The sequence below is a fragment of the Artibeus jamaicensis genome, unplaced genomic scaffold, assembly GCF_021234435.1.
Source record: "Artibeus jamaicensis isolate MK-2021 breed Jamaican fruit bat unplaced genomic scaffold, CSHL_Jam_final contig_1016, whole genome shotgun sequence".
Taxonomy (NCBI): domain Eukaryota; kingdom Metazoa; phylum Chordata; class Mammalia; order Chiroptera; family Phyllostomidae; genus Artibeus; species Artibeus jamaicensis.
The window spans coordinates 6,093,436-6,111,144 of record NW_026521195.1 but is presented as its reverse complement, the minus strand read 5'-3'; the positions used below and the strand labels follow the sequence as shown (position 1 = coordinate 6,111,144).

At 47.5% G+C, this 17,709-nt stretch overlaps 1 protein-coding gene across 2 annotated transcripts in view; it reads right to left on the bottom strand.

The window, feature by feature from the left end:
* Positions 1-764: 764 nt before the first annotated feature.
* Positions 765-17,709, bottom strand: part of MATCAP2 (microtubule associated tyrosine carboxypeptidase 2) — a 30,041-nt gene continuing 13,096 nt past the window's right edge. For both annotated transcript variants that reach the window (XM_037126603.2, XM_037126604.2), the window contains 5 exons: positions 9,535-9,678; positions 8,769-8,901; positions 7,987-8,292; positions 5,452-5,549; positions 765-2,058 (listed from right to left, as the gene is read on the bottom strand). In XM_037126603.2, the coding sequence (XP_036982498.2) occupies positions 1,897-2,058; positions 5,452-5,549; positions 7,987-8,292; positions 8,769-8,901; positions 9,535-9,678 (843 nt within the window). In that variant the 3' untranslated portion in view covers positions 765-1,896. The remainder of the gene's footprint in view (positions 2,059-5,451; positions 5,550-7,986; positions 8,293-8,768; positions 8,902-9,534; positions 9,679-17,709) is intronic.

The window sequence follows — 17,709 nt, the reverse complement described above, 5'->3', positions numbered from 1 at the left end:
AAATCAGATAAAGTGAGAGTATCTATCCATTTAAAAATTCAGAACTAGAGTCACGGCAAATAATCCTACCAACTGGAAATTAAGGCTGCTGTGATTTTCCTTTATGTTTGGACCATAATTAAGAGCAGCAGTGTTACTGCTTACACATGTTGAATTTACAAGCCTTTGAGCTTAACTCACAGGACGTAAACATTGTCGATGTTGTCTATGCTTCAATTTCAGTTAATAAAACGCTGGTTTTTCACAATCACCTTTGATAAGCTTGAAGACGAAGTGAGAAAACACCACGTGAAGCTGAAACTGGATGATTCTGATACAAGAAAATAACGCCTGAGGGGTCAGGAGATGTTGCGTGAGCATGAGCACACTGTGCCTGCAGCCGCCCAGAGGTGCATGGGCCACACCCAGGCACACAGCACCAGTTTGGGCGCCGTCCCTGCTGCCTGGAGCCTGGCCCACAGGGCCACAGACAGGATGCTGGCTCTGCAATAACCGCCAGGCACCGGTCAGAGTGCATCCTGCCTGCTGCAGCATTGTTCTGGAAAGCAAGCCCTTCCAGATATGTGACTGAGAAACATCACATAACCTAGCCTGCAAACGATTTCCTGAAGTCCTTTCCTAGCATGAATGTGGACCTGGTTTTGCAGTTACATCTATCATTAGCACCATATTTAAGCCTGAACTGAGGCAAAAAAAAACTTTCAGGTAGCTCTGGGTAGAAAGTACAGTAGTGATTTTGTGGGGGGTGGGTTTTCTTTTGGTGGGGGGGGGGTCTTTATACTTCAATTTTATCTGTTCATTTTGAATGTGGTATCTACAGCAGTATACTTTCTGATCATTAAAATAAGTTGTTTGGAGAACCATTTGATCCCAAGTATATATATGTAAGTATATGTCAAAATTGATAAATTATAAAGCCAGGTGAGTCAGCTTTTAACAGGAGAAATGTAGTAAATAGGAACTCTCATTTTTGAAATTCAAACTATGTCATTATTAAGTTGACGAAGTCAAAAATTTCAGTGAAATCCATGGAGCCAATATCACAAGGCTGGCTCATCAAACGGCAACGCCCAGGAATTGCATCTGTCAGGGCATGGTCAAGGTTACTGCAGGTGCTACCCAGCCAACATCCGGCTCCTACAGGAAATTGAGCAGTCGGTCCCATTTTTGCTCCGTTTAGTGAAAGGTGAGTTGCTTCTCTCTTTTCCAACTGTTTTTTTATTTTTATTCAGATAAACCTCTCTGGAACTTATCATTTATACAAAGGAATAGAGAGGGAAAGACCCTAAAGCTTGGTTAAAGTTTTGAAGGAGTACATATGTTTCAGCAAATGAAAACAGAAATTAGTTAAGGGATAACTGGACAAAATGAGATAATTCTCTAATTTAGTTTCCATGAACAGGTAAGGTAAGATAATGTGTAAAGAACTACTTTTCAAATTGTTCCCCCCTTAACATCACTTTACACAAGAGACATAAGAAATCTTAGACACAGCTGGTTTTGAGGGCAACAAAACTCATCTTTCAGAGGACAGTGACTCCCTCCCTGGTGCCAGCATGCCTGCCGCCCGTGGAGTGACCACACGGGGGCGCAGCCTCCAGCTGGAGCTGGCCTCACGCTCAGGCACGGGTCTGGGGCTCAGCGTGCCGAGGTTCTTTGGAAATACTCCTCAGTCGTATTTCCCTCTGACTCTGGGTAACTTTCCCTCATAGAAACATTTTGGGGAAACGGTTTAAGGTTTGTACTTCCCCTAAAAATTCAGCGGAATCCTGCTGACCGGTCTCCAGAAAACTCGAGTGAACAGTCTCTCCTCCTCTGTGAGCTGGCTGGTGCGCAGGGCCACTGCGTGGGGGGTCCATGCAGAGTCCAGTGCAGCTGCGTCTGCAAGGGTGCTGGTCAGTAGATAAGCTCCCTCAGCTCCTGGTCGGTCAGTTCGTTCACCTCCATGATCTTCTCCAAGTGTTCCAGGTACCGGCCCTGGTCCTGCAGGAAGTGAGGGACCCGCATGTTCTCTGTGACGGCCAGTTCTTTCAAGCGGTCCACGTCTTCGTACGAGACCTAAGGAAAGGGAGCTGGTTCAGTTTAAGTGTAACCGCCAGTTACATCTGCAAGAGCAATTTCTTCCCTGGGTAGTGAGTGAAACCTTAAGTACATGGGCTGTTTTTCAAATTACTTTAATACCCGCAAAACAGCAAAAATAAGTGACTTCGTTCTCTTTACTGTGTTAAATAAGAATGTACTCATCTGCCCCTTCATACTATGACCATGTTTTTAAAAAAGATCAAAAATCAATACTTGATTTCTTGCACCTACTCAGTTTGTCTAAAAATGATAAAACTACACTTAATATACATGTTAGAGACTCTAAACCTTAGCAAATCTCCTGACTAAACCATATAAAATAGTCAAGAAAATAGCTCAAATATAAATACCATATTAATAAATTAGCAAAATCAGGCCAATTATGTATTGGGTTCCTACTTCTATTTAATTAAACAATATAATGATTTGTGTTAAATTCTCTTTTATTTTGAATTTTTGTAAGAATTTAAAAACATTGCTGTCTCCTTCATTTGCTGTACAAGAACTCAACTTTGACAAGTATTTATATGACATTTAGAGGTGAAACTTTTTAAGTTCTATAAATTATCTTTGCAACTTTAAATTCTGAAGTATGGCTAATTTTCTTTAAGAGTTTATTTATTTACTTTTAGAGATTGGGGAAGGGAGGTAGGAAGGGTAGGGAGAAAGAGAGAGAGAGAAACATCAGTGTGTGAGAGATACATTGACAGGTTGCCTTGCTCCCAGCTGGAGACATGGCCTGCAACCCAGGCATGTACCCTGACCGGGAACCGAACCCGTGACCTTTCCATTTGCAGGCTGGGGTTCAATCCACTGAGCCACACCAGCCAGGGCATGGCTGACTTTAAACACTATTGCTTTCTGATCAATATTCTTTCTGGTTCAGTAGAAAGAGCTTAAGAAATCATGCTTACATTATAATATCTGCATTTTATTAAGTGTTTCAATTATTGTTAAAATTATTTATTTTATTGAGTATTTACACAACTAAGTATAATGAAAATAGGTCTGTTGTTGCCAGTGGCATGGTTAACGCTTCTTCAACCACCCTTCGTCTGCCACGGGAGAGAAGGAGCGGACGGAGCGATGCTCTGTCAGAGCGGGGAGACGCACGTGTGGCGTGGGGACGAAGGGGTGAAAGGACCCTGGTGACGTGAGTGCAGACGCCCTCATAATTCAGAACACATACCGTCTGCTCCCTGAAAAGGTCTCGAAGCATCAGCGCCCTGTAACAATGAGCCCGCCTAGTGCCCACATCTCGTTTTCTAAATACCATTTCCAACTAAAAGGAATCGAGGCTTCTGAGAAGAACGATATAATTCCAGATTTGGGTACAAAAAGTATAAGATGAGCTCAGAACATTTTATACTTTTTCTTAAACACAGGGGAAGCCACTGGAAGAGCTCCACAGAACAGAGGAAGTACATAGTAATAGCACGAAACAAGGGCAGGGAAATGTAACAGAATTCAACGACCTCCATTTCGTCACCACCAGTGCAGGAAATGATCTGTGCAAAGATCGTCGGTGGATATTAAAACCACTCCTTGGAAGGTTAAGAAACATTCACGGACATCACCCCACAGGTCACTTATTAATTCAATCGGGGAGAAAGTGTCTTTACACTGGAGCAACCTGGCAGTGGTACCTAGATCACCCAGATGGGCCGACTCAGCATCAGCAGTAACGAGACGCAGTGACATTGTGTGCTTTCTACTGTGAACCACTGGGGAACGCACAGCTCACTGATGTCAGGTTCTCGGCAAAATGTTTAACCTGACTCTAACTACAAGGAAGCGATCTGATATCCAGATTGTAGAAGTTTTCAAGAAAACTGTCCTGGATTCTTAAAAATGTCATGAAAAACAAAAAGACTAGGGCAAGGGGGCTATTATAGACTCAAAGCAATTAAACACCCGAAGACCTGAAACAATAAAATACATAGAAGAAAATAAAGGCATTAACTTATGGACCGTGCTCTCTGGGGGTTTTCTGTGAACTTACCCAAAGGCAAGGGAAATAAAGGCAAAAATAAATGAATGGGACTACATCAAACTACAGTCTTCTGCACAGCAAAAGAAACCATCAACAGAGCAAACAGGCAACCAACCAAATAGGAGAAGGTATTTGCAAACAAGACCTCCAGTAAGGAGCTAATATCCAAAACATAGAAAGAACTCATAAAATTCAACAACAAAACAGCAAAGAATCCGATCACAAAATAGGCAAAAGAACTGAATGGACACTTTCCCAAGGCAGACATGCAGATGGCCAGCAGATGTATGAGGAGATGCTCAACTTTACTACCTAAAAGGGAAAAGCGAATCCAAGCCCCAGGGAGGTACCGCCTCCCACCTGCCAGAACGGCTGCTGTCAATGAGACGAGGAACAGGACGTGAGGGAGGGGGCGTGGAGAAGAGGGAGCCCTTGCCCGCTGCTGGTGGGGGCCTGAGCTGGGGCGGCCCCTGAATTGGCGCAGCCCCTGCAGAGAGCAGTGTGAGGGCCCCTCGAAAATTAAGAATAGAACTACCATGTGATGCAGCAATCTCCTTTGAATATCTACACCAAAAATTTGAACACACATATAAAAACGTGTGTACCTGTACGTCCATTGCAGCATTATTCACAACAGCCAAGACATGGAAATGACCTACGTTTGCTCTGAGGGATAGCTGGACAAAGACGAGGTGGCACATACATAAAATGGGATACGCTCGACCATAGGAAAAGATGAAATATTGCTGTTTGCAAGAACACAGGGGGATCTTGGGAGTACAATGCTAGGTAAAGTACGTCAGGTGGAGAAGGACGAGAACCGTGACGTGTCACTCACATGCGGGGCATGAACGAACGAACAAACCAAACAAACTCACAGACACACACATCAGTACGGCAGTGACCAGATGGGAAGGGGGTTCTGGGGAGGATCAGGTACATGGTGACAGAAGGGGGTAGGCTTTGGGTGGTGAGCACCCAATGGAGTATACAGATGTTGTAGAAAGTTGTGCACCTGAAGTTCATATAGTGTTATTCACCAATGTCATCCCAATATATGTAATTAAAACATAAAGTGGCACTGGGAAAAGGGGAAATTGTATGGTCGCATCAGCACGGCAGAGACACGCTGATGTATTGGGGGGTGCTACAGCTACAGAGTACTTTAAAATGCTTCAGAGAGAAACAGCTGTATAGGAAAATAAAAGTATGTAATGTGGTCCCAGTTTCTATTCCCTTCTTCACCTCTCACTGTCCACAAGGAAATGTTGCCGTTTCCTTAGTTTCTGTGACAGAACCCCATTGCTTCCCCCTGTCGTCGCATGAAGGACACTCCTCCAGCCACAGCAGCCTGAACCCACAGCAGCCTGACTCACCTTCCCCAGGGCGGTCAGCAGGGGGAAGTCGATGGTCCGCCGGTGCCGCAGGATCCGCAGGATGCCGTCCAAGTACACCTGGTCTTTACTGAAACACCCTGGAGGGACCGCAACAGTGTTTACTCTCCGAGGTTCGGAAGACTCACCTGGAATTAGACACTAACCCAGCCCCTTTACTATAGGAATCAGTCCTGTGATGAAAAAGCAATGCTCCAATTTGCCGTGTTTAATTTTTATTTAATTACTATATCTTCATAACATAAAATGGAAGGTCTTTGGAAGTACCAGGATAATATGCAGGCCAGTAGCCTCCCTTTAAGAATCCCTGCTCTGGCCAGCATGGCTCAGTCAGTGGGTGTCACCCTGCCAACTGAAAGGTCGCCAGTTCGGTTCCCGATCAGGGCACGGGCCTGGCTCGCAGGCTCCCTGCTCTGCTCCCTGTCGGGGTGCTGGCAGAAGGTAACCAGTCGCTGTTTCACTCCCTCTCTTTCTCCCTCCCTCCCCCTCTTTCTAAATTTTTAAAATATTTCTTAAAGAAGAATTCCTTTTTCCCATATCCCCACTCACAGTAATTAAAAGAGCATCTTTTCCTGCTCCTAAAGAAACACTGGTAATTTAAACTGTGTGAGTGCTTATGAAGGCCACAGGCACCGTGACTGCTCCCTGCCTCGTTTCTCTTTACAAAATAAAAATGACAAGGTGCCAGAGGGGCCCAGTGGAATTAATGGATTCGGGCTAGGGTCGCCGACGGACACAAACACCATTACGTAAAACTGTTAGATAACGGTATTTTCACAGCAACTGTCGCCTCAGAGATCATTTAACAGTTAAAAGGGGGGAGGGAATACACTTTCACAGAGAACAGAGCGCACAGCCCCCACCTCAAGGAGAAGCAGAGTGAGCATCTCTCACCGTGGAGGAACCTGCCCTGGGGCGGCTCCTGCTGGGGTCCAACACCACGCGTGTAATTTTCTCTTACAAACGTCCACCCTGAGTCTGACGGTGAGGAAACCGTCAAAGGCACCCAGATGGCGGGCTCCCTTTAACAACAGAGGCCTGGACCTTTTCAAAACAAGTCGCTGCCATGAAAACCAAAGAGGTGGGAAGATGCCCCATATTAACAGGGACTAAGGAGACACAACCAAGGAAAGTAACTCGTGCTCCGTGGCTGGGCGTAGATTTCCTCTGGACAGACACAGAGGACGTTCTGTGGCAGCTGGGGAGGCCTAACTGTTGCAGGTGTATTGACCGACATTGCCAAATTAATGCTCACTTTCTTAAGTGTGATAATGAGATCGTGTTGGGGAGAATTTTTTTCCGCGAGAGATGTATGCTCAAGATTTTAGGAATCAAATGTCAAGTGTACACTTTACTTATAAAAAGTCACAGAGCATTACAACAAGAAAGTAAACATACAACACACGGAAATGGGAGAAAATATTTGTAAACCATGTACCTCACAAGAGACCCATATCTAGAATATACAAAGAACTCTAAAACCCACCTTAAATTCACAAAAAGAAAGCGAATTTAAAAATGAGCAAAAGACCTGAACAGTTGTGCGAAGATGATACACAAACAGCCAATAAGCGCATTAAAAGATGCTCGACTGAAGCCCACAGGGAACAGGAGCTGAGGGGCTGTGGAGGCACTGGCGCCTCACACGCTGCTGGGGACGGGAAGTGGGCGGCCGGCTCCAGAGGCTAAACACGAGCTACCGTTTGACCCAGCAGTTCCACTCCCAGGCATTTACCCGAGGGAATGAAAAACATAAACTTGTACACAAATGTTCACAGCAGCATTATTCATAATAGTCAAAGTATAGAAACAACCCAAATTGCTGTACATGTGTAAATGGACTAATAACATTGTTAGATCCACGCAACTGAACACTATTCAGGAATTAGTACTGAAACACTAATACCTGCTACAATGTGGGAGGAACTTTGAAATGTGCTAAGCGAAAGAAGCCAGTCACAGAGAATGACATATTATCTGGTTCCGTTTAGGTGAAATGTCCAAAATGGTCAAACCTATGAAAGTATATTAACAGTTACTCCGAGCTGGGGAGAGGGAATGGAGAATGACTATTATGGGGCGCAGATTTCTCTCTGGGGTGATGAAAACGTTCTGGAATTAGAACTTAGCGATGGCTGCCCGACTCTCTGGATCCTCTAAACACCCCGAGCCGCGCATTCCAGTGGGCGAACTGTATGTCACGTGAGTGGTATCTCAGTAAAGCTGTCTTTCAGGCGAGAGAAAGAAACGATACATGGCAACATGTTAGCAACTGGTGAATCGAGAAAAAGGGTAGGGGAGTGTTCACTCAATCTTTATTTCTGTATTTGTCAGTTTGCAATTTTCCCAAATGAGATGGGAAAAATAATGCTAACGAAATGTGGTTGGGAAAACCAGCACTGACCTTGAGTAACGGACGTGTAATTTTTCATAGGTAAATGCTCGGAGAATCAGAATGTAACCAAAATCAACACACAACCACCCAAAGTCAGAAGACCTCACTCGGGGGACACCCACCTGGTTGGGAAGTGTCGGTCCAGCCCCTCTTGGCGCGAACACAGTAATCCCACCTGGTGTTGGGGTCCTTGACGAACCTCCCGATGTCCTCGAAGAGCTGGCAGAACGACATCCGGCCGGCCTGGTGCACGGTGTAATAGAGGAGGGCCGCTCTCCACAGGAAGGGGTCCTTTCTGAACAGGACGCTGTGGATGCTCGCCAGGCCCTCCTCTGTGGGGTTGTTCGGCTTCAGCTCGTGCTTTCTGCGGCCGGTCCAACTGTTCCACGGCTGCTGCAGGTTGTTAATCCCTCGAAAGTAATGTGTGCCTATCGAGGGAAGAAGCGCGTGAAAACGAGAAAGGCCACTCTCGTTTCCTTTCCCCAAAAAGATCTCACCCAGAGTTCGAAAACCAAGGCTTTTGGTTTGACGCTCTGTCTTCTGAAGGCTTACGTGTCTCAACAGAAGTATGACTTCTACAGCAGCTTTTTTTTTAATGAAAGAATCATAGACTTGACATTGGAAAAGAATCTCAGAGATCATGTAGTTCAATTCCTTCAATTTAAGGTCAAGGGCCTGAAATCCCCAGGGTTAAATGAGTGTTTAAGGTTAATACAACTACCTAGTACCCTAAAAATTTAACTTGAAATGAGACATCGCTCACTGTAGCTCTAGTTCAAGTGAAACCTAACAACTTGATTGCTTTTTGCCAAACACTATTACGAAGAACCCATTATAAAAGAACATTCCTGTGAAGCTGATTGCAGCTGACCGGCCAATGAACAGCGGAGAAGGGCCGCCCTACCGATTTCATGCCTCAGCATTCCCTCCAGCCAGTGCTCGCGGGCCGTGGACACGTTGATGGTCAGTGTCGGACACCCGTTGACCACTGTCATCGAGGCTCGGGACAGCAGGTCCTCAGTGAGGTGGACTACGATCTAAGGGGAACAGGAAATACGCATATGCATATGCGCACACACACACATATACACACAAACACATATGTGCATATAAACATGCACAAAAAATGTAAAGGTAAAAGACATCGATGGCCCCATAAATGGACACTTTCTTCTGTTTACCCTGAATCTCCCAGAAACCAAGATGAAGAACCACAGGGCCGATCGCCTTGACCCTCTGATTCTGAGCTGGTGGGAAGACCTGGGCCTCGATGGGATGAAAGCAAAGCAGGCAGCTCTGCTGAGAAGGCACAGAGTGCTGACCAGCCTCCGCCGTGCCCTGGCCCCGGCCACAATGGTGCACAGGAAGGTGCCCAGCAGTGAGCTGGCCTCTGCTTTATCCCAAGACTGATCCCACGACCCGGCTAAGAAGAAGGGCCGCAGGAGCAATCACCAACTTACAACTTCCCACGAGCTATTCAGAAATGGCAGTAAAAAGGAACTAAACCCAACTCAATGCAACGGACAATGAGATGCAGAGTACTCGGTCAGGAATCTGGGTGACCCGTTTAAGGCGCTAACCAGGGTCGGAGAAACAAACCCACACGGCATGTGGCGCTGCAGAGGGTCCGCGCACCCCAGCCCAGCCCTGCGCGCCCTCCTGGGCCGTACCTCGCCCATGCAGCCTTCTTTCACCATGTACTTCCTGACGTGGCTCCAGATCCGCGGTTTGGACAGCAGGCTGCCACCCGTGGCCTGTTCGAATTTTTCGTAACTCCCGTATTTCTGCAAAGTCAGTTCCATAATATTGATGGACTGTAAAAGAGATAACAAAAGCCAAGTCTCCTATTACTCTGACATCAGCAATAAGCCTGTTATACTCTTATTGGTCATGACCTGTCTCTGTGTTTACTGATTTCCAAATGAAAATGCAGCAGACGCCCCACCACTGTGTGGTCTCCTGCCACAGCACTGACGGCACAGGACCGTGGCCAGATGTCCACCCAAGACCCCTGGAAACAGAGTCCACGCTACCTCTGTGCACATGTGTCCATGGCAGCTGCGTTCATAAAGGCCGAAGAGAAGAAACCACCCAAATGCCTGTCAACTGGTCAACGGACAAAGTGCAACATACACACACATGGGATGTTACTCAACAATCAAAAGCACTGATACACGCTACGGCATAAACGAATCTTGGAGACACTGTGCTAAGTAAAAGCAGCTTGTTACCAAGGACCACATGTTGTGTGACTCCATGTATCTGAAGTTTCCAGAAGAGACAAATCCACGGAAGAGACCGCAGATTGGGAGAGGCCCAGGGCTGGGAGGATGGGAGGAAGGGTGAGTCTTGCCAGTGGGTGTAGGGTTTCTTTCTGGGGTGACGAAACATCCCTGCATTCAACAGTGGTGCCGTTTGTATAATTCTGGACACACTGAATGCATGTTTTTGGTTGGGTGAACTGCAGGGCATGTACATTCTGACTTCACGAAGCTCTCACTTAAATCGGAGTAGTGGTCAAACAGCACTACACGACACTTATGCCGCTGACCCAGACAGTGAGGAATCTCTATGTACAGTGCTCAGCACTGTCCTGGGTGAAACCAACTTCTGGAAAAACCTCAGCATTCTGTTGCAAGATCTGCTTTCGGTCTACTTGCTGGTTCAGTTCACTGTTCAGCATTTGGAAATCTGACCGTCCCTCACGAGCCACCTCCAGAGTCATGTGCTAAAAAACAATCTCCCTTCTCAACTGTGGGCTCCACCCCGTGGAAGACAGCATGCAATGGGGACACCGGCAGGGCAGGAGGTGGGTGAAGTGGGGGCGAGACCCAAAGTCAGAAGATCCGGGTTCACATCACTGCCCTGCCTCGTACTGACTGCGAGATCTTAGGCATGTCATTTGCCTTTCTCGGGTTTAGTTTCTTCATTGGCAAAGTGGAGATGGAAATCTTTGCCCTACTTACCTCGCAGGGTTGCTGTGAGGACAAAATTACATATAATGACAGAGAAAGAGAGAGAGGGGGAGGGGGCAGAGATAGTGAATGCACTTTGTAATTATTCCCCATATAACTGTGTACAGTATTTAAGTTTTAAAGGATTAAATGCTGGGTTCTAATTTCAGAATTGAAGATAGTTGGTCTGACCTCCACCGAATCCCAACCCTCCCTTCGTCCCTCCCCTTTGTAGCAGACTCTGCCATCTAGAACTGCCCCACCCCCCAAATATGGCATGAACCCCGGAGATCACGCCACCCTGTTGCTGGTGGGAAGGTGGCTGGCGAGACAGCACTGTTAAAAGGTTCCATGGCCATTGGGAAAACACTGGGTTAGACCAAGTGAAACAAGACTCTCCCAAGCCTTCGTCATATTATGCTTGGAGGACCTTGGAGATGAATAGTTTGTGTTTTCCAACTCATATGGCCCTCTTTCTTACGTAGTATTCCTCCGAACAGTTGGAAAATGCTTGATTCAGTAAGTATGAAGTGCACACATGCAGACATACATCTTTTTGGTACTTTGAGATTCTTAGCATGAAAAGCAAATACTGAGGAAGTTTTTCCGCAGTGGCTACTGCATCCTGGCCACACACGAGGATGAAGGCATTTTGGGTTACTCAGCTGGACCACAGGACCTCCCTCACACCAATAGGGTACTGGTGTCCTGGCCGCCTGCTCAGGCTCCCCAGCTGCAAGTGGCAACCACGGTGTAAATTTAGCTGCTGAGCACGAGACACCTCGGAAAGACAATACAAGGGAGTCTTTATATTCCAATATTTAAAAAAAAAAACACTGTGCTGACCCCCAAAAACATATATGCAGGCTGAACATGACCCTTGGGCCACAAGCCAGAATCTGTTGTATATCGAGTGCTAGGCTAAATTTCTAGAGTCCCACCAATGAGGACCCTTCATTCATTCATCCCTCCACCTCCATGGACGCCTTCCACTCATGGCCACTTCTGCTCACTTTCACGTTGTAGAATCTAAATCCCCGTCCAGCCATCAGACTGGCAGAGAGGGCGTACGAATCAACAGTGTTTATTAGCAGTGCTTTACGGAGGTGGAGTCAGGTGTTGAGCTCACAGAGAAGGTAAATACAAGCGGGGACTCGAGGAAACAGAGGGCATTCCAGGCAGAAAGGAGCGGTACTGTCCAAAGCTTACACTGAACACAAACCAAAGAAAGTGTAATACCGGGTTCCGGGGCCAGACAGGCACGGGGACTCACTCATTTACTGTCAGGGACTGGGCCAGATTCAGGGACTAGCTGCAATAAACTACACACACGTTGTCAACGAGGTCGGTCCAGCGGTGGCGATAAAGAAATAAGGATGGTCACGGCATCATACATGCTGTGCCAGGTCACCTGCACAAGACGCTGTGCGAGTACAGAGCTGATTTGGAAATACGAGCGAGTGCCAGAGCACAGAAGAGCAAAGGCCCGCAGGCCACGATGCTAAGTGTGTTGCGCTGTACTCCATTGCCAGGAGCCCTGCAGTCTCAGGAAGGGAAGGGATGCGACCAGATTTGCACCTGAGAGAGACACCCCCAGCAGTGTGGGGCGCAGGGGAGACTGCAGCAAGAGTACTTCTGCCAATAATTCAGTTTTCTATAAAACAGACTGCATACTATGACCAGATCATAACTAAAGAACAAAAATATTTCAGAAAATTGTATTCTACATAAGCAGAACCCAGGAAACGAACAGATCCAAGACACCAAGTTGGCCTTCGGTGAAGGAACGAGAGAAACAACTCGGGGCACAGGGAGAGGTCACCTGCAGCCCCACCCCCTTCTCAGTGTCTGTGCCCTCAGGCCGAGGGCAGACTGACGAAGGTGACAGGGACATGGCCACCAGGATAGGACATTTATAAACAGCTTACACTGCACAGTCCTCCTTTCCCAGCTACAAGAACTAAAGCCGATATTCAAGCTGCTTTATAAGAAATGCCCTGTTCAGATAGGAACCTGAGAACGCACTTAGGCAAGTTTTCAAAGGCAGGTCCACAAAGTGTCCTTTCAGTGAGTCATCAAGGTCGCACCTCCCTCCCAGGACAGCAGACAATCTGATGGAGTGTCTCCATTCTGACTGTAAGAAAATCCTCCTTGCTACTCAGGTGAAGAAATCACCCCAGTTCTCCAATCTAACACACAGAATTACTTCGGAATGTACTAAACTCAAAACAATCTTTTGAAAAATCTTTATCTTTAGGATATCTGTGAAAGGTTTGATTTTGCTAAGCAGAAAACTGTCACCTAGGGAGAGACAGAATTTAAAGAAGGCTGGCTTTGTCCTGCTCTCTTTTTTAAAGGTGTTATTTATTTATTTTTAGAGGGAGGGTGAGGGAGGGAGGAAGACAGGGAGAGAAACATCGATTGGTTGCCTCTCACATGTGCCCCAACTGGAAACCTGGCCCACAACCCAGGCATGTGCCCTGACGGGGAATCAAACCAGTGACCTTTCGGTTTCCAGGCTGCACTCAGTCCACTGAGGGGTACCAGCCACAGTTGTCTTGCTCAGTATTGTCTGGACAACTTGAAGTCTATCGAGATAAAATACCATCAATGCTAGCACAACTGAAAATTAGCCTTAAATTTTACATCAAGATATCCTGCTATCAGTGACGGCATTGGATTTCCAATTAGGCTGTTTCTATCAAAAATGAAAAATGAACATGTCTTGCTTTAGAATACAACACAATTTCATGTATTTATTATGCATGTTTTAATACAAGTCACCTATTTCACTTATGCTATAAACTCTAAAAGCAGGACACTGTTTTCCGAGGACCGTATTTCAAAATCATTGTTATGCTAACCATTGGTCCCAATAAAGCAGAATTTACGTTGAACACATCTAGTGAATCCGAGGTGGCAAACTGGCGACCCAAGGCAGGAAGGTGGCCCACTGAGGGGTTTGCTTCGCTCCGGACAGCCTGTTTGTTTGGCTGAATTAGCCATCCACATTTACAAACTGGAAGACTTCCTGGAAGATTCAGGTGCTCACTTTTCTCCCTCACATCATGCAGCTAGACCCGAGTGCTTGCTGATTAACTGCTGTCTGGTTTCCAGTTTGTGACTGTGCCCAGCCAGCTCTCTGTGATCACTGATGACCCCTGCTCAGGTCCTTACAGGCGTCTGAGTCTGTGACCCTTCAGGTACCCTAACCGTACACCTGCTGACTAGGTAAACAAAAACCAGAATGTATTTCCTAACATAATGAAGTCGGTCCACCTAGACACATATCTTGAATACCTGAACTCTGCAAACAAAAGGGCAATGCCACGCCATACAGTGCGGTTCTTACGCTGTTTCAGTGCAGGAAGGGGCCGCTGCCAAAGTCAGGGTCCTGTCCTTCCCTCGGTTTTAAAGAAAGGTCTCTGTGAGTTCACAGTAACTCTACCAAGTTACCCTTACTGGTGTGGAACTGCTAACCTCCATTAGCTTTAAGCAATAAAGAAAAGTTCAGGACACTATCGTTACAGGAGCAGAGCCGTTTTACTTCAGTTCGGTGCTGTAGAATCTATTAATATTGAGTACTCGCCTAACTCTGAACTGACCTGGATGGGGTGGAAATGGCCTTGTGGAGCCATCACACACCCTGAAAACACAGCTGTTTCCTGCAGCCTCCTCCTCGGCTCGCGGCGTCACTCCGCTGTTCTGCCCGTGGGCCTATCTTTAGAAGACATCGAGAATGTGTCGCTCTTAAAGTTTTATTATTGAGAGTATGTTTGGATCCCATACAATTATGGCATTTTTGTATTTTATAAAAATACTTCATTGTGGCCCTGGCTGGTGTAGCTCAGTGGATTGAGCTTGGGCCTGTGAACCAAAAGATTGCAGTTCAACTCCCCGTCAGGGCACATGCCTGGGCTGCAGGCCGGTTCCCAGCAGGGGATGCACCAGAAGCAACCACACATTGATATTTCTCTCCTTCCCTTCTAAAGGTAAATAAATAAAAATTAAAAAAATACTTCATTGCGTTTGAGGTATGACATTTTTGCAGCCATACCCATCTCTCCCCACGCCTGCACGTCTGCGACCCCTGACTTCCTCCACACTGACCGCCTCAGTGCCAACCCCTCATCTTTCCTGACTGCACCCCCCCACCCCCCGCAGTGATGCCCGGAACCAAACCACAGGTTCAGAAAGCTGCCTTCTTTATGAATCAGTTCAGTGGTTTATTTTCACACAGGTGTTCGATATTAAACAGCACCTCCCCCGCAATCTCCTTTCCATGTCACCGTGGTGGGGTTTCTCTGCCGCTGCGTCTGCCTCCATCACTGCCTTTCCTGCTCACTGCTGACCCCGGCCACTTCCTTCTGGCTGGCGGGGGCCCTCGCGACAGTCCTTCCAGGAGGGAGCAGGGAATAATCCGAGGTACTCCCGGCAGGCGTTTCCTTACACTACTGTGGGCCATTGAAAACTAAGTGTATTGGCAAATGATGCTTATTTTGGAAGCTACAGTCTTAGGAATAGGATGACACTGGATATACTACACTTCACTGTAGAAGGAATTTTTGAAAGCGATTTTCAATTATCTTGTTTCATCTGAAGATACCTAAGTAATTTTGTCTCACCCACTTGCAAATTCTGGATTGCGTACATGGCCGTGAGGCACAGTGGAAACAGGTGACAAGCGGTGCTGGGGGCAGGGATGACAGGGAGAAGTCTACATCATGGAAGTGGTAACGAAAGGATGTTTCTGTTTTGTTCCGGCAGAGTCCAGGGGACTGAGGAGAGAGATCGCCCCCTGGATACTATGCAAAACCTTTGTGGGGAGCCCCATGCCTGACTTTCTCAAACACTCACTCGGTGTGCAGACAAGGAGCCCAGCTCTGACCTTGCCACTCTTCCCACAGCACTAGTTCACACGGAGCCCTGAGCTGCGACCGCAGCTGTAGCTGAGGGATGAGGGTGGGCACCGAACCAGGGAGGACATGCTTGTCTTCAAGCTTCCACTGGGAAGCTTCTTCTGGTCTTCCCAAAAGAAGACCCTTCCCAGCTCTCACTTTCATCTTGTTCGCACTCTGCTTTGTATAAGCCGGGTCCAAGGCCACACGGATTTCGTACTGGGGTTGCCTGGGATGGTCGGCCACCAGGAAGTACGGCAGAAAGTATGCTGGTGGCCACTTTACTGCTCAGGAGCCCCACCCAAGGGTCTGCTGCTGACCCCCTGGCCCTGGACGGCGCGCAGCGAGTGCTCGCTCACCCCACACCCTGTTCCTGCAGTCCCCAGGACCTCTGCACTCTTTCCTCAGAGGCCCACAGCTGCAGAAAAGGGACAGTTTTAGTTTCTCCCACGTGGAAACATACCTGAGGACCCCCAGAGATGCCAGCAAGGGCCGAGCGGGGTTCAGCAGAGCCCCCTGGAGTTATGTCCAGCCTTGCCGCCCGTGCTGGATGCCACGTGCTCCCTCCAGGGCCCGGGGGCCTCCCGAGGGACGAATACCTGGACCAGAAAAACTGAGTCCTGAAACTGCTTGACACTGACGGGACCCCAACTGGGACGACTGCGTCCGACACTGCCTGTGTTTCACTGTGGTAGGCTCGCCTGCCCCTGGGAAGTGCAGCACTGTGCTGCCCACCTGTGCCCCGAGGAGGACCACGGTCACTCTCCAACAACAGGACAGACTGCCTGCCTTAGCAGGGCCCAGACCCTGAAACCCAGGAGACTGCTGGCCGGGGGTGGACGGCAAGGCCTCGAGAGTGCAGCTGCTGGGCCCCCAGCTCCCCCACACAGCACATGTCTGAATCCTGATGCTGGTCTGCAGCTGCTGCCGTAGCCTCATGGCTGGGGTGGGGGGATGCATGACATCATGTCGCAATTCCCTGAGATGCCGGGCGGGAACTTACGTATCTTAGGGCATCCTTGCTCTGATCCATCTCCTTTATCTGGTGACCGTGGTTTGCGCTGGACACTTGGCATTCGTCGAGAGCATGCTCCTAAATGGCGGCACTGGAAGTACCAGCCTGCCAGGACTGCTGGTGCTACTTAGAAGTCTCAAGCAACCCGAGTGTAGGCTCTATCTCCCAGGCTGGAATTGGGTTGAAATACAGACTGCAGAGCCACAGGGCGGGGAGTGCCAATTCTCAGTCAGTGGGGATGCCCATGCCTCCTAATTGCCCCCCAGAGAAAGGAGAGAGCGCGCGCTGGATCTAACGGTGGGAAACCTCTCCCAGCAGGCAGGGCAGGGGTTGGGGTAGGATTCCTGACTGCAGAGGACTGGTGAGTAAATCTCAGCCACTTCTTTCAGCACAAAGGAGGGAAACAAGCAGTGTTTTAATAATTATCATACATTTCAAGTAAGTCCTTGTTCAATCAATTGTAATTACCACCAAAAAGAATCACAAAATAATTGCCAGATCGGAATAAAAAACAATAGCTGACTTTTTAAATTAATGTTTAGCACTGTCTCAGCACATTTAAATAAAAAGTGATTGCCCACTAAAAAAAAGATGCAGTAGGTTTCTTCTAGCAAAGGGAAACTAATGACAGCATTAAAATTACATTAATATTAAAATAAGCTTTAACTATGGTTTAAAAAGACTGGTCACAAAAAAAAAAAGACTGGTCACTTTCCATGTCATTTATAATAAGACCAAATCTGCTGGCCACAAACCCAAAGAACTTACTGTAGCAAAACCACTGAAACAGGGCTCGCTGCACGGCACACAGAGCCACGCAGAGTCGCCCCGACTCCCCACGGACCTCGGTCCTGACAGAGCCACAGTGGACTGTATCACAAAGCCTGCACAGAGCTGATGTAACTGAATGCAGCCTGCCTTTGCAATCTCCACACTGTGCCCTGCAGGTAAACACCGGCCGATTTCTCCTCAAAACAG